Raw genomic sequence first — 23,834 nt, 5'->3', positions numbered from 1 at the left:
CTTTAAGGACAGGCTAAGAAGAAAGAACGTAGGATTTAGAAGATATGAAAACTTAGAACAGGAAGAAGTAGAAGTGGAAAGGTGTACTGGTGCCAATATCATGATGGAAATGCAAAATTCAGACATGCAGAGCAATGGAGGAGAGGAGGTAACACAAACCAAGCAATGGAGGCAAAATAAGTACAAGGAAGGAGATCACGACCTTTTATATAGAATCCCTTACCCTTTAGAACTGTCACCAATATGCCTTTAGAATCTAGTCTCTGTTCTTTTTTTGCGTAATTTCTTTAAAATATTTTTATTCTGTGAATAAAACAATCCATTTTCACCAATAAATATGGTCTTAACAGATAATAAAAACAATTTACGATTGGAAGCTAATTGCATATTCTACAGTGTGGTACCAGACATTTCTCAGGTTTGATTGGATTTTACCATGCTCAGATTGGTACTATACAGTTGTTTAGTTTTCTTTTCTAAAGAAGGCCCAGGTCTTTTCGTGGTCTACCTTCTGGTTTACGGAATCCCCTTAAACTGCTTTGCTGAATGCCAGGTTCTCCGGCAGATAGGGCTGAGGCAGACCCCGTCCTGCTGGCCTCTCCCTGGGGCTGAGTTGGAAGGTGAGTACCGATAACACAGACCTCGCCCTGGCCACCGGAGAAAAGCACACACTGAGTTGGGAGTCTGCCGAAACAGGATCTCTCTTTAGTGCATCCGGCAGAAACTTGTTATATACACGGCTGAGCTAGGGGGCAGGAGTCTTGGGATGAGGTGAGGTGGGGAGTAAGGAATAAGAGCCAATAATAGCCTGCCACGTCAGCGGTGGCTGGGCAGAGGCAGGCCTAGGTCGGGCTGTGCTGAGTCACTCCTCAGCAAACTCAAGGTAGGCTCAGGAAATTACACTGGGCCCCTCACCAAACTCAAATTAGGCTCGGGAAGTTACACTTACATGGGGCTTTACACCGGAGCCTCATGAGGTCCAACAACTGAATAACTTAGGAACCGGAGAGGTTACACAGCAACATTTACCAGGATTCTACCATCTTCTTCCCGCTAAGTCAGTGATTCTCAACCTGTGGGTCGTGACCCCCATCAGCTATCCTGCATATCAGAGATTTATATTATGATTCATAATAGTAGCAAAATTACAGTTATGAAGTAGGAACAAAAATAATTTTATGCTTGGGGGGGGCGCCAGAAGATGAACTGTGTTAAAGGGTTGAAGCATTGGGAAGGTTGAGAACCACTGCTCCAAGAGGTCAAAAATATATCATTTTGAAGACTGGTGTGGTGGGGTACACTTTTTCTCCCAGCACTCAGGAGGCAGAGACAGGCTGATCTCTGTGAGTTTGAGGCTAGCCTGGTCTACAAAGTGAGTTCCAGGATAGCCAGGACTGTTACACAGAGAAACCCTGTCTCAAAAAACAGAACAAAACAACAATATCTTCCTCAAAAAACAAAACCAAAAAAACGCAACCCCAAAGAGAAGGCATCATTCTGAATTTAGCTGGATAGTGATAGGAGCTACCTTTAGGAGTCTCTCTTAAGGTACTATTTAGACAGCTCACTTTGTTCGTTGTAACAACGGGCAAGATCTCAAATGGATATTGGCTATCTTCTTTTTTGTGGTTATTCTTCATGCTATATTTTCTTCTCATGAATGTTACCTCATAAAAGTCTGCACAAATATCTAATGTACCATTTACGAAGTCAGTGCAAGGTCAGAAGTTATTTACTTCCATTTGAGCTTTCAAGCAACAAGCAAGGTGATATTTCTAAAATCATGACTTCGACATGGAGGTAGGACAATTTCAGAGTCGTTCCTTTGGCGAGAAACTCATTTCTCATCCTAGATCTTGCAGCCATAATAGCTGTCATTACTATGGAAACAGTTTCTAGGAATTGAGTTTGTTCCCCGTAACTGACGCCTACTTCATCAGATGAAGTTTTAGAATAACCTCAACAGCGCTCCTTCCATTCTCGCCACAGAAGAAAAGAAATAAGAGAGAAATCCCTGCAGAAGAAGAGGAAAAGCAATCCAAAAGTCAGATAGTCACCCAGTCTCACTACCTCTGGGTACTGTATGGAAATGCGAGGGAACTCAGGGCAAAAGGTTAATACAGTGCAGACTCATTTAGCTTTATGAGCTGATACTGGTGTTTTCTACAGAAGGGGAAAGAAAATGAAAGTTTCAATAAAAGAGAAAAAAAAAGCAAACGAGATATGACAGGAAAGAAATCACATGGAACATTCTCACGTATCAATGTTCCCAACAGAAAAGGCTTTAGCGGACTGTATGGATAGCGAGACTCAGCGCTACGCAGAGCCAGCGATGCGCTGACCAGACTACTGATTTTAGTCAAGGAAGGACTGTGCATACTAATAATTTACAGCAGGCCATGCTTCACCGTGGTGACCCACCTCATCTGGAGTGGAGTTAAGATGAACTCACCAATTGTCTGGAACACTTGAAGGGGGTGGGGGGGGAGGAAGAGTAACTCCTGAAGCTGGGTGACCGCACACTCCTTTACTTTATGATAGTGTCATAGCCACCAATGATGCTCAATGTCATGCAATTGATACGACATTCTAAGCTTTGTGTAGATATAGCTTTACCGACCCACCCCTCCGGCATTTCCTTATCCTTCATTTCCTTATCCCTCCCCCCATCTTCCATCTTGCAGGTCTCTCTTCCTTTCCCCTTTCCCTGCTAAGTTTTCATTGTTGCTTTTTCTTCCTTTGGCGACCCTATTCGTGCTATTTTCTATTTCTGAGATCAGGATCCTTAGCATTTTTATGGGGAAGTTTGAAATTAACATTTCAATTAAAATCTAGCACTAATGAAACCAGGCTGCCCCGCCAGGGGAGCTGCCGTTTTAGAGACCTCCTGCTTGCTAGGCGAAATGCTTTAGGATCTTTGAGTCTGGAAAGAGAAAAGCAATGCCATCTTCCATGTTGAGAGCACCATGGCTATCACCTTCCTTACATCCACACAAAGCCCGTACTTTGTTTCCTATTATACTAATTTTCTCTTTTTAAAGAAATATTGAAGACAAAAGGTATCTAGTAAGTATTCTTATCTTAATTTATCAACCATGCTGCATTAGTGTAAAAGAGAATCCCCTCCCCATGATTTTTTTTGGTTTGGCAACGAGGATAAACAACACGGTTTATTTGCATGATTTAAGCTGGGGAGGGAAAGAAATGTGAAGAAATAAGAAAGCTGTCTTCAATCTTTAAAGTTTATCTTAGAAAAGTGCTGTTACATTTTCAATGTAAATTACATACAAGTTACATGCGAAGTTCAACACACAGTCTTCGTATGGGTGATTGGGAGGCAGAAGCAGTTTATTTATGGACGAAAACTTGTCTGGATAGAAGACTACCAAACAAGCCTGTAAGGTCTGAATCCTCTTCTACTTCATTTTCAAATGGCCTTTGGCTCATACATTCCTTTAATCTTCAGTTTTGGGATTGCATCTCTGCAATATTGTTAGGATCTACCTCAAAGGGTCATCATAAACAATGCACATCATGATGCACTCGGGGCACCATTAGTTTTGTGTACTGTCATTGGCAGGCTTTATGACATTGGTCACACTGCATACAGGTTTTCCAACAGGCGCACAAGGAAGAGTAGCCTCATGGTAAATGTGTTCTGCCTGGACTTTGTTCTCACGCAGTTGACAGAGACCGAAGTGGCCAGTGGGATGTGAGAAAACAGCCCAGGTTTCTCACTTCCCTGGGCCCCACTGCTTTCCTGGTCTGGGAAGCGAATGGGGACGACTCTAGGCAGAGGAGGCAAAGTTGGTTTAGCTTTGCTTCACATGCCCATTGCTTTGTTACCTTGGGTGTTGTAGTGAAGAACCACAAAACAGGTGGCTTCAAATCCAGGTTTCGTATAATTCTAGAGGTGAGATGTCCAAGATCAAGATCACGCTCACTGAAGGCTCGGTGGAAGACCTCTTCCAGGTTCTTCTCATAGTTACAGCTGTGTAATTGGTAGGGTTCCTGGCTTATTGATCCATTGCTATAATATGTAACTGTGGCCTGTAACTGTGCCCTAGCCCTTCTCTCTATCACTATGAATTAACACTGTGTTTGATCACTGGGACCATCACTGGGGCCAGTCATTGTGGCCTATCTCTTTTTAAAGAAATATTGAAGACAAAAGGTATCTAGTAAGTATTCTTATCTTAATTTATCAACCATGCTGCATTAGTGTAAAAGAGAATCCCCTCCCCATGATTTTTTTTGGTTTGGCAACGAGGATAAACAACACGGTTTATTTGCATGATTTAAGCTGGGGAGGGAAAGAAAGAAAGAGTGGTCTGTCACTGTGGCCCATCACCGGGCATTATCACTATGGTCTACTTCCCTGCTCTATCTCTCTTGCCAGTCACCAGGATCTCTCCCTGGGCTTCTCACTGGCACCTACCACTGTCTGCTGCTCCCTGTGCCACTTTTGCTGTTTGTTCTCCCTGTGTAAGGTTTCTGTGTTTCTTCTCTTAAGTATGCTAGCCATGTTGGAGTAGGTGCCATCCTACCCACTGTGAACTCAATTATATCGTCAGGACACTATTCGTCAATAAACTCCCATTCATAGACAGGCGATGGGAGCCTGCACATGCCTTCCAGGGAATATAATTCAATTTCTAACACCCACTATATACTTTTCAATTTACGAAACACATTTCCAACTTCTTAACGTGGATCAGTTATTTATTCCCATTTGCCAACATCATTTAATATCTACTTATCCATGTCCTTATTTTACTTAAAATATGGTTTTTATGTTTTGGGAAAACATGCTGAAAAGCGCTCAATGCAAAAAAAGAGTCCTTATTAAACACATCAATTTCTACAGTATTTTCTCTTTCCTCATAAGGTTCCTTGTGCCATTCTTTCCAGCAGTCAAGAAGGTCCTTGGAGGAGTGGGAAGCAGGTAGTAAACATGGCTCTGGGGAGCAAGGTATATCTCAATTTTTCAGTGAATGTTGTCATGAGTTAGGATCTAAAACCCTATTTTCTTTTTAATGAGACAACAAAATTCATCCTCTAGGCTATGGCTAATGTTTTCATTATTTGGACCTAGAAAATTATATTTTGTAGGGAAATTCTGAAAGTTTTTGAAAGCTCACTTTAGCCCTTTGTCACATTCAGAAAGATGAAATCTTAATGTATTCAGGATAGTTTACAGAGCATGATGCTTGTTCATTTTATACTCTGCACTTTTTTTTATCACTTATCAAAGAAACCGTTTACTCTTCTCCATGTTTTCATTTCTGTGATTTCCTGTACCAAGGTTAGTGTCAAGACTGCCATAATCATTTTCATTCATAAAGTTATCATGTTCCATAACCAGATGGGTTCAATACTTCCCAGTCCCTACATGTGACACCAAACCCAGATCAGAAACTATCCATCTTAACCATTTTCCCTTTTTAAAAGCAAACATTTGGAATTGGAACAGCACGTTCGCCCTGGGATGTAGCATGTTCCCACACTCTGGGAATGGGACATTCTGGAATTTATGGATGTGAACTAATTACCATCACCAAATGAAATCTTTGAAGTTGCCGCTAGAATGAGACTTCTTAATAGCTGGTTGATACAGCTTTCGGGCTCTTTTAATGTGGCTAGGGCTGCACAGAATCTGCTTGGGTACACCCAGCCTCTATAAACACACCGCTGCTCGCCCTGGGAAATCACAGTATTTTATAGCTGTAATCGAACACCACTAAAAAGAAGAAAACAAAACAAGAACCACAAAGATGTTTCCAGTTCAAGTCCTTCTAGCTCTGTAAAAAAGTAAAAATACTTGGCGCAGGGGCATTGGCTGGAAAACAGGAAGTCTCCATTAGCTTTCCACAGGGGACAAAATAATTTATTTTTGCTCCCAGGCTCTCTTTCTGTCTCCATATCTATGGGAAGCAGAATTCTAAGACTCCACCTTCACCTGTAAACAACCCCTCATATCCCCACCCCTTGCATACTGGAGAGTCTATGAGTATGATGGGTCAGTCATATAGCAATGGGGAAAGTGATTTGCAGATATAACTAACAGCCCAATCACAAACCAGCTATATGTGATCTCATCAGAAGGCAGCTATTGCTGGGAGGGCTCAATCAGCTTCAAGACCTAGAGGAGGGGCAGGCTCATCCTAAGGTGAAAAAGGTGTCTCAAAAAACCAACAACAAAAAAGGTGTTATCTTGCTGGTTTAGAAGATACATATAGTTCTGTTATTATGAGCTGCCCTTGGAATGGGCAGTTAGAGATCCAGGGTTTCAGCCTTTCAGGTGCTAGGAGTTGAATTTCTCCAAGAACTTGAAAAGGCTTCAATTTGCTCTTCTGCCAAGTCTAAACTTTTCTATGTTGTGGCAAAGGCCTGTTGCAGAAGACTCAGTTAAACTGTGCTTGACTCTTGACGCATATAAACTGTGAGACATTGAAGTCCTACAACCGATCAAGCTTGAGGTGGTAATTTTTAGGCAGCAATAGAAAACTCACGAACCAGTTCTTTATACACTACTTGTTGCAAATGCTTCTGACCGTAAAAGAGTCTATGCAACTCAGTTTCATGGTCTTGTAGGGTCTACTTGACACTAGCAACATACAAAGTGTCTATGCCTACCTCCAAAGACTCTAGAATGTTCTCGAAGATAAACATCTAGAACCTAAGAGTAAATTTGGCAAGCATTGTGAGCAGAGGTTATGGAGAATCCGAAGACAGGAAGGCTCTGAGCAAGGAAGCAAGAAAGACAAGGAAGTTGCTGGAGGGTCCTTCGCACGCTCTAGTCAAAGGACATATGCCTCATGTTTGAATCAGAGAGCCTCTCACATCCACTGCACTGATGAGCTATGGCCACTTCTACATCCCAGGTTATCAAGGGAATTCTGTGGCTACAGTACGAGGAATTGATGGGAAATAGCACTGGGTTGGGAATCTGTCTATGGAAGAGGAGCTCTGCTTCCTCACATTGCCTCCTTCTCCCCATCCCAACACCTATCTAACCTCTCTCTGTCTATGAGCGTGTGGGCTATAGCTCTCCTTGTGCTCTTGTGACAGAGAATGGTTCATGCTCACTTTCTGCCCTTCTCGTTTCTGCTCCTTACCCACTCCTGTCAATCAACTCCCTACTCCAGCCCTCTACGGAAACAAGGTTTTCCAAGGTTACTGAAGAACTTCATGTCTACTGGACTCTCCTCAGACATAATCCCCCTAGGATCTGTTTGCAACACTTGCCACATCAGCAGACTTCTCATGATCCAAAAAGAAAAAAAGTAAGTTGGCTAGCATTCTGTTCTCAAAAGCCCAGAGATGCTCATGGATTGCTGAATACATCATGACCTACCCAACAAAATAATATATATATTTTTTTAAAAAACAGGTGAAGATTTTTTCTTTTCCTTTTCCAGCTACACCATCGAGTGTATTCTATCCAATCTCATTAGCCTCACTTCTAACCGAAATCTTCTGTAATAATGCTTATTTGGGTCAGGGTGAGAAGACTTCCTGGTCGTTCTCTGTATATATAAATCCTTTCCTGTTCCAGGTGCAGTCCAAGGGCTTTCTCTTTCTTACTCCCTTCTCTCGTCGCCATATTAGAACTTCTTCATTTATAGCTCATTTAATAGAAACCGAAACACACAGACTCCTCTCCATGCACTAGCTCTTATTCTGCTTACAACTTTGAGATTCTTTGCTATATAATTAGAATTATGTCCACAAGTAAAAATTAGGTGAATTGTAATTCAATATATAGACAAGGGCCCGTGCCTAGTAATCAGAAAGCATGGGTGATCATACAATGCCTGTTGCTTTTCTTCTACTAGACCCGAAACAGCCAAGGCAGATTGAATGAATTGTTTTTTGTTTAAATCAAACTTCAAGCTGTACCTTCAGGACAACTTCCTTAGAATCAAATTGACTACTTTTTCTCAGAAATCCTCTCTACTTAGCTTCCCCAACATTCCAGCATTTTTTCTCACAGCCCACATTTATCTCTTCACCAACCTCTCTACTTATGGGTAAGTTTGGAAATCTAAGAATTCCTTTATGATGCTCCATTTCCTTTGTTCTCTTATATATGGTCTTGCTAATGGTAAGAATCCTCTTCCACAAACTGAGCTCATAGGTAGTCAGCTCCCTAAACTCAGTGTCTGCTTCTGAATTCTTCTTGCATTCCCTCCCCTTTCCAGGCTCTGGAAAAGATGGTCTTTCAGCATCTCTGTAATTAGTTTCATTTTCTTTTTCCTTCACACCTTCAGCGTCGTCTGTCACACTGCCTGTCACCAGCACACTCCCAGAGTCTGTCACATACAAGCTTTCTTTCCTCTTGCAATTTTAGGCTTCCTCTAGCGTCTCTTCAAGAGCTTTGTACCTTCCTGCACGTCCCCTCTCTCTGGCTCTCCCTCCTCATCTATCCACCCACACACTGCTGCCAATCTGATGATCCGCAAACAAGAGGATAATGACGTGAAGGGGACTTTACGCTTATCTTGCTTGGTTCCTGAATCCTTTGGGACTCTTAAAATCGAATTTCCTTAGCTTGGTATAGTTGATCACCTTTAACCTAGTTTCCAGGTACTCTTTGAGGGCCCTTTTCAGATCTCATAAGTTTCAGCTTTGCATCCTGTTCTCACCGTGTCCATGAAGAACCAACTTCTACTAGAGTATGTTGATTGCTGTGACTTGAAAGTGAAATGTCCCCTATAGGTTTATATATCCGAATACTTGGTCCTCAGTTGATGACATTGTTTTGGAAGTTGTGGGACCTTTAAGAGGCGAAGCCTAGCTATAGGAATGGATCATTGGAGGCTTCTTTGAGGTTTTAGAGGCTGGCCCCACTTCCTGTTTTCTCTTTCCTTCATGAATAGGGGATGCAGTATGAGCAGGTGCCTCTTGTTCGTGCTATTTTGTCTTACCCATCATGATAAACTTGTTCCCCTCAAACTATAGATCATAATACATATTTACCTGCTTTAGTTGAATCTTGTTAGGTAACTGGAGGTAGAAATGAGAAAACTGCTGTGGGAGCACATTCTGCTCCTTCAGCCAATAGCCTTTAAGATACCAGCCCACTTGGGCGTGGTCTCTTATACTGTAAAAGCAGCGGTAAATGTGTGCCTGCTCTCTTGCTTCCAGCTCCCCTGCTTCTGGTTGCTAGACTCTGTTCCTGTTCGTGCCGAGGACTGGTGTAGGACAGTGATCTATAAGTTTTCCCCTTAAATAAATAACCCTTTTATTATTCATAATTCTGAATTGGTGTGGGATTGTTTTGTGACTTACATCATCAGAAAACTACATAGCACAGTGGCTCCTTTCTTTGTATTCCCTATTAGATGTGCATCGGTGACACACACACAGATGCACACACACACACACACATACACACATTGGTGTCCTGTTATTGTTAAGCATGCATCGTGTAATATTACGTATGAAATAACTGGTCATATTTTCTTATGAAGTCTAAAGAGCAAGACAGTCTGGCACTGCTTTTAGCAGAGACAAGTGTGCTAATGCATAATCCTGGAAGTAAGAAGAGCACATATACAAGCCATGGTCTGGTTCTTTTACCGTGGAAGCATATGGCCATGTAGAGATGGAGTAATGTTGTTTCCAAAGTGAGCCAACTATCAACTAATGCAAGAAGGGAGGAATTAGAAGCATACATCTAGTTTTTGAAGCATGTATCCATAGTATTGAGATGACAATAATGTGGAAAGGAGGACCAGGCCAAGATGAAGAGAGGCATGCCAAGTAAAGGAGTTGAAAATTCAGATGAAAGGAAGTGGTAGTGGTTCCTGAATGAGGAACTTGCACACTTTGAGCTCAGCAAGACGGATCATATGGATAACGTATGTTCAGCGGACTGTCCACCGATGTATGGAAATGGCTGTAGGAAGATCTTGTATAATATATACAAAGTCCCAGAGCAGAGCAGTAGCGGGGGAGCACAGGAAAGAGAGGGGACAGAGAATGGGGCAATGTCACTTGCTGACTAACCGGAAAGCGTGGATATAAAGAAGAGAGAATAACAGGATGTTCTGCCTCCTAGCTTTAAAGCAGAGCAATGCGTGTTTGTGTTGTTAAGAAAATGAGTTTCTCACACTCTGAATTCTAGCAATAGATGGGACACAGAAGTGAATTGCCCTAAGAGAGAACTTGATTACTTTGTTGTTTTTTTCTGTATTTTTCACATATCTTTTCATATTTTGATTTATTGTCTATTCAAATATATTCCTCAATTTTCTACTGAGTTGTAGAAGTTTATTTTTAATAAATTCTGGAATTATCCTTGTCACATCTGTGTAGTTTGGATATTCTGGCCAAGTCTATGACTTTTCTTCATATTGTATTTGTTACATTTTTAAAAGCCCAATTTTTTACCTTTGACAAAACCTTATTTATCAAGTTACATTGATAGTCAATGCTTTTGGTACTCTTTCAAGAGGATGTTCCCATTCATCAATGTCATGAAAGTTCCTCTCGTTTCTTCTCAATGTTTTCCCGTTTTAACATTTACATTTAGGTCACATTCCATGTGGAATTACCAGGAGATTGCAAATTAAAGTCACAACGCTATATCCTATACAATGACTAGAATGACTAAATCAAGAGCAACCACTCTATTGTTGGCAAGACTATAGAGAATCAAAGCTTCCACAGATTATCAGTGGAGATACAAAGATGTCAATGATATTAGTTGTTTATTATAAAGTTGTTAATAACAACTTTACTACTGCATAGTCCTGGCCAGCCAGGTACTCACTATGCAGACCAGGCTGGCTTTAAAATGCAAGCTCTTTCTGCCTCTGTCTTGTGAATGCTGGGACTGAAGGTGTACACCATCATGCTTGGCCAGGTTATTAATTTCTTATAGAACAAGCAGAGTAAACCCTGACAACAAGCAATAGAATGGACTGTAGGAATGGCCCATGTGCTTTCTGCAGTGGAAGCACTGATGAAATCAGGTGGTGTGGGTTCCCAGCTTTTAGAATGATTGTTAAAGTCCAACCCTTCTGGAGGTGTTTGGCTTTCCATCAGAAGCACCAGCGTTATAGCTGACGACTACTTAATGCAAGCTAGCAAAACAGATTCACCACGGATGAGGACCTGGAAGGCAGCCAGTTAAATCACATTAACACTGTGCTAGCAGGAAGAAAAGCGGGCGCGGGGGGGGGGGGGGGGGGGGAGGGGTGACAGTAGCCCTGAAAGGTGAGGTGGTGTGGAACAGCTCCAATCAGCGTGGGCAGGAGATGGCGGGCAAGGCCAGGCTGAACCACCACTTCAAATGAAAACCACTGCTGGGAAGGTATCAGCAACGACGGAAGCACACAGTCTCAGAAGCTGTGCTTTGTGTATCTGGTGGAGGAGGCGGAGAAACCCGAACAAGGTCACCTGAAACAGCTACTCATCACGGCAAACCTCACCAGCACGCCCCCTGCAGGAGCGGCCACTGCAACATTCGAGCTGTCCCCTGAATTCTCTCCATGAAAGCATAGTGTGGTGTTACACAGCAGCTGGTATACAAAATGAGCTTATCTAACTTCCTGGGCATTCTAATATAGCACTTTTGAATATACGTTCTATACACTAAGAGATGAACTCAGTAGTGTACCCCAGATCTCTACTTTAATAAAAGGTTGTGTGGGAAGACTGTGGACCCAGAGGGTCAATTTAGAGGCTGCCCGCTTATCAGCGGCACCAGGCCGACTGCCACAGGCTCAGAAGAACGAAACAAACGAGGGAGGCATTTAGGTAGCACAGACAAGCAGGAAGGAAAACGGAACGGAAGGTGATGGTACCAAGGTAAGGTCAAGAACAGAGACAGCAAAAATAAAAAGGAGAGAAACAAAAGTCGAGACGGGCGAGTGGAAAGTGGAAGGTTCTGGAAGGCCGTCCCCCATTCATTTCAACATCATGGTGACTGTTACCTTCCTTACAGCGTCCCTCAAAGCCTTTTCCTTAGGCTTCTTTAAAGGCATTTTCTTGATGACTCAATACAATTAATAGGTCCCTCTGAGCTTGAGGTGACTAATAATCCTACCTAGTATTAGGGTTTTTTTTTTCTTTCTTTTTTCTGGGACTGGAAAAATGGATAAAAAGAGACTATCTCCAACCACACAGGTTGCAGTCTTCACAGACATAAAGGGTAAGGTATAAAAACTACAGGTCTATACTCATTACAGAGTAAGAGTTGGTGATTAATAGAAGATTCGAAGGTTTGGGATCAGGGGATATGAACCGTTTGAAAGAGTATAGCTCTCAGAAGGGTGGGAGGAGCCGGAGGCAAGCAGTATTTCAGGCAGAGGAGACTGTGTATGTGAAGAGCGCATGAAACACTGCGTATAATACAGTAAAACTCAAAGAGAGTCTCCCCTGCTGGAGCAAACTGTGAATGACTAGGTGGAGATGAGCTTGGACCAGATGTGTGAGCCACTAGCAGGAGGTGAGCTTGGAGTAGATGTGTGAGTGGCTAGCAGGAGGTGAGCTTGGAGCAGGGTTGTGAGTCACTAGCAGGAGGTGACCTTGGACCAGATGTGTGAATGGATAGCAGGAGGTAAGATTGGACCAGATGTGTGAGAAGCTAGCAGGAGATTAACTTGAAGTAGATGTGTGAGTCACTAGCAGGAGATGAGCTTGGAGCAGGTGTGGAAGCCTCATCTATTCCCATCCACCAAACTCTAGGTGTCTAGCTAAGAAACAGTGTTTTAGTGTAGAAGCCCTTCTGAAAATGGAGTGAAGAGAGTCTGGAAGCCCAGAACACATTAAAATGGTTTACTTAAGCACACGCCTTTAATCCCTACACTTGAAAGGTCAAGGCAGGGGGAAGTCTGTGAGTTCAAGGCCAGCCTACTCTACAAAGTGAGTTCTGGGATAGAAGTAGTACAACTCTATTTGTATATGACGTGCAAATTAAATTATTTGCCCAAGGTCATCCACTAGAAATGACAGAGAGAAGGTTTTGAATCCTGAAGGATCGACTCACACTATAAACCACCTCACTTCACAGTGTGGCCTGAGAGCAAGCCACACCCACCCTGACCTGTCTGCCTCCTCAGGTTGGGCCAGGCTCCCAGTGATGAACAGCACTTCAAACAACTTCTATGCCAGTGAAGTGTATCAAAGACTTTGGGAAATACAGTTACAAAATGAGAGCAGAAATGATCCTAATTCACTGTATTTGAAAGAACCTGCCTAAGTCCTTTAAAATATAAAATTATAAAAAATTTTACTTTTCAGAAATGAAACCATATAACTCTGTCAATCATAGTAACCAGAATATATAATATATATAAACTATATATTTAGTTTACAGATAACAGCATATTTATCAGCCACATATGTTTCTAGTATTTGTAATCTATATTACAAATTTGTATTTGTGTACGCGTATGTTAAAGGGACTGCTTTAATAAAAATAAAAACATAAAGAGTTTAATGATAAGATAAAAAGTAGGGGAGTCCAAATGGTTCCAGAATTGCTCTGGGGCAGCAGTTTCAATTAAAGTATTGCTTGATGAGGAAATCTTTAAATGACCCAATAGCTTCTTATTCTTTACTTCAAAATTATCTAAGCTCATTCAAAGGACAGACAGGGGAGGCATGTGGACTCACCAGATATTGAGTTTCAATCCCTTTATTATAATATTCTCTTAAGTAAAAAAACAAAGAAAAATGAAGCCAAGTGCTGGAATGTAATTGTCCACCACATAATTTTCCTGGGGTTTCTGCTCTGAATTCTTTATTGAGAGCAACAGAAACTGGTCAGAACCTGACAGTCAGTCATATAGTAAAGGGTCTTATATAGTATTAAGTGTGAGCATAACAGTTGGGTCCCGGGTTTCTACACCTGCTGCTTTCCTTATGGATTTGCTTCTGCAGCCAGTTGTTATTTAACGACAGGGTCTGTGTTTCACATGAACTGCTATGTGGTAAGTAATTGACTTTTAGAGCTATTTAAAAAACTCTCTCTCTCTCTCTCTCTCTCTCTCTCTCTCTCTCTCTCCTTGTGAAGTATTCCAGCAAGGTAATTCTTGAGCTGTGTTAAGCATCAGGCCATGGTTATTCACAGCCCTTCTATTCCTTCTGCAGGCTTACTTAATATCCTTGAGATGCCAACAAAATATAGCCAGAGAAGCTCCTGGAACTTAGCTGAGATCTTAATTCACTCAGTGGCTTTATGTGCTTACATTTACTTCATATCCCTATGCTTCAGAAGTTTAGGGAATCCCTTAACACTTGTTCGTTTTAAAGGAGTGAATTGCTTGGGGGGATTTTTCTGCTTAATAGGATTCCTGAAGGAAACCACAAGGACATACAAACATCCTTCTTGAAATGCGATCCCAGTAGCATGTAGTTAGCTTTAAGTTGCTACCCTGACCTCAGAATATTGCTAGAATTATACTGCACACTTGCTAAAAATTCAGCATTATCTACAATACTACAGTTTGTGACAAATATTTTAAAATAGTTTTCTGTCTCACAAGGTGAACAGATAATATGAAATACTTACGTACATAATTTTAAAAACCAGTGAAATGTGTTAATTACAAAGGAGAAATAAGGCCAGGATTTACAATGAACAATCTGTAATAATTTACAAAAAATAATAAAAATAAATCTTTGGGTAACTACAGTGAAAAAAATGCAATGAAATGATCAGCTGCCTGCAATTCACTGGGCTTTAGAGAAGACAATCCAAAGATTATTCTTAATCAGGAAGAAAAATCAAAGACTAGATCTTAGACAAATAGTATAATAAAGGCTAAACTGTTTCATATTTTAGATAGACATGCAAAACCATCTGCATACACACATGGCTAGGTCACATGGCTACAGTTTCTGTATGTTTGTATGTCCTATGGGGATTTTGAAATTTGTGTGGGGTACAGATTGTGCCAAGTACTGCAGGATGAATAGGTTCTTGGTTCCACACATCCTTTGAGGGCCAGGTCCTGTCCCCATGCCCAAGTTTTAGCACACTAAAAAATAGCCCAACAAATATTCTTTATATCCTGTAGGGGGCAGTGCAAACTGTATTAGGAATGATTGCTGTAAGTGAATCAGGCTTTCTACTTTAGAATTAAAATTTTAAGTGGGTGTGGGGGTAACTGTACACTTACACTTGGAGGGGGTTGGAGAGAAAAAAGTAGGAAGGAAGAAGTGAAAAAGGCAGGGAGGGAGAGAATATACATACATACATGTACACAGCATATACACATACAAACACACACACAAACATACACACATACATATACACATATACATGCATGCATACACATATACACATACATACATATACACATATACATGCATGTATACATACACACACATATATATACACATACATATATACATGCATAAATACATGCATACACATTAAAAGGTGATGGAATAAGCTAAACTAAAATGAAGGTTATTTTTATTGAAGGTGCAGGTGCCCACCTTGTGCTTGTGATGAACTGTAACCTGTATTTCTAAGCATCTCTGTTTCCAATAGATTCCTTCACAACTGTCCCAGTGAAGTTGACATTGCCAAGTCCTTACTCTGAGAATAACACTCATCAGAGTCAAGCCTTTTTCTTGCGGATTTTTCTCTTTAGCAGAAGTTAATAATATTATCACTCAACGTTTTAGCCATGCCTCTCTGAAGTTTCGAAAGAATTGACTCTACAGAGGATAGTGAAGCTGACTCAGGTAGCTGGTTCATTTATGGAACATATTGCTTTAAAAATGAAAAGCCAGGTGAGTAGCCTAGTGGTGTGTCTGAGCCAAGGGAGACCATTAAACAAACGTGGGATTGACGTAAATAACTACTCACTTATCAAGCCGGGTGATACGGGGAAAAAAAGGAATTATATTAAAATCACATCCCAGGTTCTCAATTATTTACAATGTAAATCAAAATTAAGACTGTCTTTGAGCAGGTGCACAGTCTATCAAGAATTTCCAGTCTTTTCTCGTGGTAAGTGAGGGTGGAGGGGAGGTGAAGTCTTTATGACATACTTACAAGGCCGAATCATAAAACTGGAAATGCCGTCTGATAATACCTCCACATCTGCACTCTCTAGCTTAATAACCTCTCTGACAAGGCCTCAGATTTCTTCTTTGTGCAGTGGGAATAGTCACTGTTTTCACGAGGCTCATTGGAGATGCACATACGCCCTGCACACACAGGCACGCTAAGTAAACTTGATCAGTAAAGCAATCCTTGTTGTTCGCATGCCACAGATCACTGCGCATGCCACAGATCACTCTGCTTCTAAAGGGTCTCTTCATTTTGTGCTTTGCAATCAACTTTTTGACGTTAACATTATTGTTCAGGACACCGACAAAGGGCAATGCTGTTGTCTTCATTTGCAGCCACGTGGGGGCAAACAAAGTTACCCAACTACACTTTACTGATGTGCACCTGTTTCTATTACTCCTGTAGCATCATCACCACCTGCTCCGTTACTGGGCATCTACCTACTAAATTATAAGGTCACCCCTTCCAAAAAGTGTTCCATTGAGCCAGCTGCCTTTGGAGCTGCTGATAGAATATCATGGATGACTGAGGAAGACATCTTCAACTGTAATAGCAGTTGAGACTTCCTTTATACATATTTTGCTTTTCAGGGTCCATGTATTATTTCATTTGAAAAGGACCCTTAGCTTAAAAGGTTTGCAACTTAATTTCAGGGTTCAGTTTTTGCAAACATAGGATAAGGACCATATTATTCAGTATGATGTTAAGTTTTGAACTATGACATCTCCATAGTTTGCCTTTAGCATACATTGGTTTAGTATTGAACAAAACAGCTCAATGCTACCTCCTTTTGGAGAAAAAGATTTTTTTGATCATAGCCTCACTGCAGTACTGTGTAGATCCCAATTACACTACACCTTGTTGTCAGGCCCTTTTCCTGTGTACAGGCCAAACAAAGATGTGTGAGTAATTGTACCTGGGCCTGGGGAATTAACCTGTCACTAGCAAAGCAAGCAGGAAGTCCCTGTGGATAGCCATGGCAGGTGAGAGCTTTGAGAAGAGGTGATCTCATCCAGCCCTGCCTTTGAAATAAGGAATTGCTCATCGTGATAGTGACAAATTAGCTGGGTTCTGAATGATAAACTAATATATCAGGACCAGTGGGAGCCGGGGGAAAAGATAAGATCATGAGGGAAGCACTGACTGGGACTGAGAGATACCTCAGAAGGAGTGTTCAAGGGCAAATTGGTGGAGAGAGTTCCCTGTGGCCAGGATGGCAATAAGAGTTCTTATGTAGACTTCCCATGGCAAGTATGTAGCGTAAGTATGGAGGTGAGTTCAAGGTGACACCCTGGAAAACAGCACTTCGTTTTAAGACATGAATGATAATGAAAAAAATCATTATCAGCCTATAGAGGAGAAGAAGGAGCTGGGAGAAGGAAGATAAGCAAAGGTAGATGGAGCCAGAAGTCAAGCAACAGTGGTCAATTAGGGATCATTCGCAGAAATATCTGACTGCTTAAAACTCAACAATAATTCTCTGTGTATCCAGATATAGCCGGTGAGTTTAAAGAAGGCAGATTTATCAGAGCACAAAGATGGAAATCAGAGCAGAGCCACTGTATTGTAAAAGGCCGGACTATAAGACAGGGTCTTTAACTGCTAACGTTAATGTTTTTAACTCTGGCAGAGATGTAAAGGAAGAAGATAGAAAAGTAGTTTGAACAAGGAAGAACTTTTTAGAGCATGGAGCAAGCACATTGGATTCCTTTTTAGCACCTACGCCACATGTAACTTAGCTGAGCACTCTCTGATGTGCCTTGCAAGCACACAGCAGGCTAAAGGGAATGAGAAAAGGTAAGGTCAGCTGAAAAGTAAAAGGAAGGTTGGAGAAGATGAGGGGTGGAGGAAAAGCCTCCATCGTCTTCCTTGGAACAGGGACCACAGAAAAGGGCTTAAAGACTACAATGCACATATATCCAGCTGCAAAGTTTCTGGAATTTTCTCAGTTTGGGTGACTGACCTGAATAGAGGGCTTTTCTAAAATAGCACTAGAGGCTTGTTAAAGCGACTGTGTGACTTTAATAATAGCTAACATTTAAAGTGTGCGTTCTCCGTGCTAGACACCCTGCCACACTCTGTACGTGCCAAAGCCTTTGCCCACCAGCCTAGAGACCAGAAGACTATTTAAGATCCTATCTTTGCAACAGGAGGGAATGGCCAAATAAAAAAGATTAATTAATATGCCCAAGGTCACACTGTGCTGTAGATACAGGACTTAGATTTGGGCCGCCTATGCCCATAAATTGTGTTTATTCCTGTATGAAAGCGCTTATCACCAAACGTTTCTGCATCAATAACACAGCCACCCTTACTCTTTTTCTGGACTGAGAGTGAGCATTTGGTTCTTTTGCTGAGGAAAGGTGCATTCTACTTCAAGGAGCTCATGAATATCAAAACCTTAATCGTAGCTATTTGGATGACATGAGTTCATGCCTTACAAACCAACCATGGCCTTAGCCACATCAAAATCAAAGTTGCAAAATAAAGAAGCATTCTGGAAATCCTTGTCTGCTTCATTTAGATAACGGTGTGCAGAATGAATTGAAAGATAAAAGTGCTCAGAGCCTTTACAATTTCCTTTTCTTCCCCCCCCTTTCTTTCTCTTTTCTTTTTAAATGTAAGCCCCACAGTGTTATGGATGATACCATCAGGCAATTTGGTTTGAATATGCTCCACACTGTACTGCGTAGATTACCGAACTAATGACACGCATCCTCCTTGCCATTGTGACACCTCTCTTCTTGCAAGTGGGAATTTCAAGTGACAGACTAAAGCTGGTTGCTATCAATTTTGCAAAACCCACACGTGCCAGATAGCCAAGCTTTAGCTCAGAGAACAAAATCGATTAATATTCTAATTTGTTACCTGTCATTAGCATCTTACTGTGTTACGCCAAGTCAAGAGTGTAACCTTTATATAGCATATGCCCCAAAGGAACTTGAGTTTAGGACTTATTTTGTTTTGTTCATTGTTGTTTTCTATCTGAAGAAAATCCCATTACAAATTTCAATTACACAGGCAGTAAAAACTTTGATGAATTAAAATGAAAATGGAGAATGTTTACTGCTAGATATTTTTAATAGAACTGCATGACTGTATCAAAATACCATTTTCTAAAACGTATTTACTTTTAAAATATTTCAGATATTTACTTGTTTCATCTTCTAACATCAAGGAAACCACTATGAGTATAATACTATGCACAGGTCCTTAACAAGGGATTTTGCAAGCAAAAGATTTCATATGTAATTATTTCTGGTTGATTATTTTTCTACTGATGAACAGAGAAGAAAAGATTTAATAACTGAATCTCTGTGAGAGAGACCTGTGGGACACCATAAAGAGGGAAATATTTTGCTTTCAAAAGTGAATGGCATCGTTGAGAATGGAAATGAAGTTTTAACACTTGTGACCTAAAATCTGTGTTTTAATTCACTAGCACCTTAAAGCTACATAGTCTAAGAGGGAATGTGTGGTGTAAAAGTTGACTTGGCATTCATTCATTGAATACACGTGGAGAGCCTTCTATGTACCAGTCATAATGAATGACATTAACTACTCATAAAACGTATGCAACTTACTTCCCTCATAGAACTTTTATTATTTTGGAGGGATTCAGATTAGTTAAAAACTCAGTAATGAAAAATACTTGCTATTGTAGATGGTGCTAAATAATATAGTGAGAAAGAGAGCAAGAGTTATGGAGAACAATGGCAACGTTGGGTGAGTTAAAGGGGGTTATGGTTGTAAATACTGTGGTGGGATTAATCCTACATAGGAAGATGATGTTGTATGGACATGCGAGATGAGGAAATGAGTCCTGATGCTGGCTGGGAGCACATTTCAGTTTAATGGCTATCAGGCTGACTGTGTATCTCATACTATTTATTTGTCTACAGGAGTCGGTTTAGCACAAGGCAGGAGATGCGGCTCACTGTTTCTTCCATCGTTTTATAACGCATTTCTCTTATGGCAACTGTGTGGGTAAAATATTCTTCAAGCCGGAGTTTGTATCTATAATGCATGCATATGTTGTATATCTTGAATCTCTAACATTAAAGTTATATAAAAAGCACTTCTAGTTTTGTATCAGTCCATTAGCTGGGCAGTAAGGCATAAAGGGAACTGAGATCTTGTTTTTCTTCCTCAAGGGCTTGGGCTACTGGACCGTCTCTACACCTCCAGCTCTTCCCTTCTGGAGCTTCCTGCTGACAGCAGTCATCACCAACAGCCCTGTTAGAGCATGCTCCAGAGGAAGTTGAATTTGTGAATCGCGTGGGCAAATCAACACATTTCTAATCTTCGAGGCATGAGAAGTTATGATAGATACATGTTTATACATGATATCGTCCGCCTGGGATATTCCAATAGTTTGTTTATCTTCTCTTCTTAACAGACACATTTTACTTCATTGGGTGCATCAGGTCCCAATAACTGTATCTTTTCCTACACAGATTCAACTTGTGCTGTTCTTGTTACGAATACTTTGGAACCATTTTTAAGAGGCCAGCATCACTGGTCTGAAAGTCAAAGAATTTACAAAAAAAGAAAGAAAGGAAGGAAGGAAGGAAGGAAGGAAGGAAGGAAGGGAGAAAGAAAAAGAAAACCAAACCAAACAAACAACAATCCCCCGAAATAAAAAAAAAAAACACCCCCCCCCCCAAAAAAAACCACAGCAAACTACTATATGTCAATCAATACTCCTGGTCACAGGAATTGTGTTCAGGGTTTTCTCTAAAAAAAACCGAGTTCAATAGCATGTAAAAAAGGCTAAATGCTGTGATAGTTTGGGATTAATTTCAGGGAAGCAAGGGCAGTTCAATCTTTGTAAACAAATAAATACAACTGATCACGTCAATAGGCTAAAGGATAGAACAATGTGATCATTTCAAAAGAAAAAAATATTTAAAAAATAACCAGAGTCTTTCAGAATGGTCAACCAATTAGGTATAGAAGAATTATATTTCAATATGGAAAACAGCACACATGATGGCCCCAGAGTTAATACTCGAGAATATCTCCTCTAAAATGCAGAAACCAACTTAGTTTCAGAATAATAAGGCAAGAAAAACAAGCAAAAGACACAAACGTGGGCAGAAAGAAAGACTTTCCTTGTCTGCACATGAAAGAGACCTAAAATTTCTATTACCAAACTTTTAGAAGGAATGAATAGATTCGGTAAAGTTAAATGAACATATTAATGTACAAAGATCAGCATTGTTTCTATGCACTATCTCAAAGATAAGCTTTTGTGGTATTTTGTTTGTGTTCTGGCAAATAAAGCTTGCCTGGACATCAGAGGGTAAAGCTAGGCACTAGTTAACCATAGAGGTCTGGAGGACTGTGCAGACAGGAAGTGATGTAACTAGGCCGAGAGAGGAAGTGAAAGGTATGGCGGAGACAGGAGCTATGCCCCTTTTGGCCTGAGGAGTCTGATAGGTAAGAGGTGAGTGTGGCTGTTTCTCTGCTTCTCTAATCTTTTAACTTTTACCTGATATTTGACTCTGAGTTTTTATTATTAAGACTAATTAGGATCATGCTCAATAACCCAAGAAGACAATCCCGTGTACAACACTAAGAAAGAAAATAATCCACATTAACCTTAGTTTTTTATTTTATTATTATTACTGTGCATGTGAACATTGTGTGTGTTTGTGTGCGTGCATGTGCACGTGCGTGCATGTTCACATGTGCCACAGAGCACATGTGGAAGACAAAGAACCGGGGGCAGGAGGATTGAAGAACAAGCCAGCGAGATGGTCAAAGGAGCAAACTTTTTGATGGGAAAGTAAGTTCAAGAGATTTATTGCACAGCATGGGCTGTAGGCATCTTGAATTATGTTAAGACAGTGAATGTTGGATGCTGTCTGTAAAAATGGTTCTATGTGAGGTGCTACATATGCTACTTAGTAAGATTTAGTCAATTTATAGTATTTACAGCACAATATACTGTATTATACACAGTAAACATATCTATAAACATACAAATAAAATTTGGATATCCAAATGCTACTGATTAGATTTGTATGAGGTTTACTCAAATAAGTTTAGCTTTGTGTTTCTAATTGATGAATAAAAAGTTAAAAGTAAGTGAAAGCTTTTGAAATATTGACAAATTAATGAAGGAAAAACAAACTTTAAAAAATATTAACCAAGGAAAGATATTAACTTGTAATAATAGGAAAGTATCAGCTAATGTAATCTTTCCTATCTAACAATTCCATTGATACAAATCTGAACCACATATAATACAACATAGAGGCATTACTGTACTATTCCCAGAGAAACAGAAAATGAAGGACCCACCCACGTTAAATACACACATAAAATTTTGTTATAAACTATACTATTATTTATAAGACACAATTAAAGAAAAAAATCATATTTCATTTTCAAAATCACGTCATTTGTCATTGGAGTACGATCTATGTTACTACCATGATGAACAGGATATTGAGTTCTGCTGATTTTCCAGCGATTCTAATGGTCGTTCAGTATTTTCTTCGCAGTCAAGTGAAAATAGGATACTCACGTGGAATTTTATGCAGCTCGTTCATAAACTTCTCCTTCAGCTTCGAAAAGGCATCTTCCTTTCCTTCCCCAGGACTGGCTGGCTCGGTGGCGTTGTGCGGGACAACAGTCGCAGCAGTGGTGACTGGCGGGGCGGCCAGGCGCTCATGATGGCTCTCACTCACCATTTTTGGTTCAGGAGGAACTAATAGGGGGAAGAAAGGGAGAGCGAGCTCAGAACGGCATGCCTGACCCCACAGAACAGGTGTACCTGAGACGAAACACACTGCACGCACCTGCTCACTGGGTAGGAGCCTGGCATTAGCATATTACTCTATGTTGGTTCATGAAATATTTACAGAATCTCAGTGAGTGGAGAGAGCTCCTTCCGGGAAGGCTAAGACCGAATGTAGTTACTGAATAGCATTCTCTCCCGACGGTACTATGTAAGCTGTCAAACCAATTAGCTATGTATACAAGCCCAACTTTGTTGTGCAAATTTAACTTTTAATGACATCTTCCCAAAGCGTGCAGGAAACGACTGTTGACAACAACCGCATTCTATACTCTAAGTATCTTGTATTACTTTAAAAGAAAAATACAAATCAGAGATATTATTAGTGTTAGAAATGTTACTAAGTGATTGCATACATTCCAAATGGTAGTGACCTTCAAGTAACTGCAAATACTGAAAGCCTAGGACACCATAAACATTATCCAGCAAATGTCTTGAATCTACTATCGAGGGTAAGTTTTCTCCCTAGTCATTTTTTGACCTTTACTGTAGGTGACATGCTGATCAATAATTTACTTGTTCTGCTAGGTGGTATTTTTAGGTCACTGTAAATGTGGCATAATTGACTCCATATATCAAGACACTGATAAAGATACAGGGCTTGCCTGCTTAATTATTTAAATTCACCTACCTTCAATATCTTATTGAATTGTTTTATCAGATCCATGCATCCAATCATTTAAAGTGTTTATTTACCTTTGAACTAAATAATCCAATGAATTCTAAGGTTGTAAATGAAAACATTTCGGCTTTGAATTGCGAAGATGCTAACTGTAGTCTTATTCTCCAGCTAGATGGATTTTGAAAAGTCACCTGACCTCTCAGTTCTACCATTACAAAGTGGGAAGACATTAAACTTGCGTTCTGCCTTACTCACAACGACTATTACTGTGACGAAGCCATGACCAGAAGAAACCTGGGGAGGAAAGGGGTTATTTGGCTTACACTTCCATATCCCTGTTCATCATCAAAGGAAGTCAGGAC

At 40.5% G+C, this 23,834-nt stretch overlaps 1 protein-coding gene across 3 annotated transcripts in view; it reads right to left on the bottom strand.

Moving 5' to 3' along the window:
• Syt1 (synaptotagmin 1) overlaps positions 1-23,834 on the bottom strand; it is a 508,800-nt gene that overhangs the window by 176,016 nt on the left and 308,950 nt on the right. For all 3 annotated transcript variants that reach the window (XM_048418341.3, XM_048418342.3, XM_085683223.2), the window contains one exon: positions 22,578-22,760. In XM_048418341.3, the coding sequence (XP_048274298.1) occupies positions 22,578-22,743 (166 nt within the window). In that variant the 5' untranslated portion in view covers positions 22,744-22,760. The remainder of the gene's footprint in view (positions 1-22,577; positions 22,761-23,834) is intronic.

This window comes from Myodes glareolus, chromosome 26, assembly GCF_982192425.1.
Source record: "Myodes glareolus chromosome 26, mMyoGla1.1, whole genome shotgun sequence".
Taxonomy (NCBI): Eukaryota; Metazoa; Chordata; class Mammalia; order Rodentia; family Cricetidae; genus Myodes; species Myodes glareolus.
The sequence above is the reverse complement of the archived record's forward strand: the minus strand, read 5'-3'. Positions and strand labels throughout refer to the sequence as shown.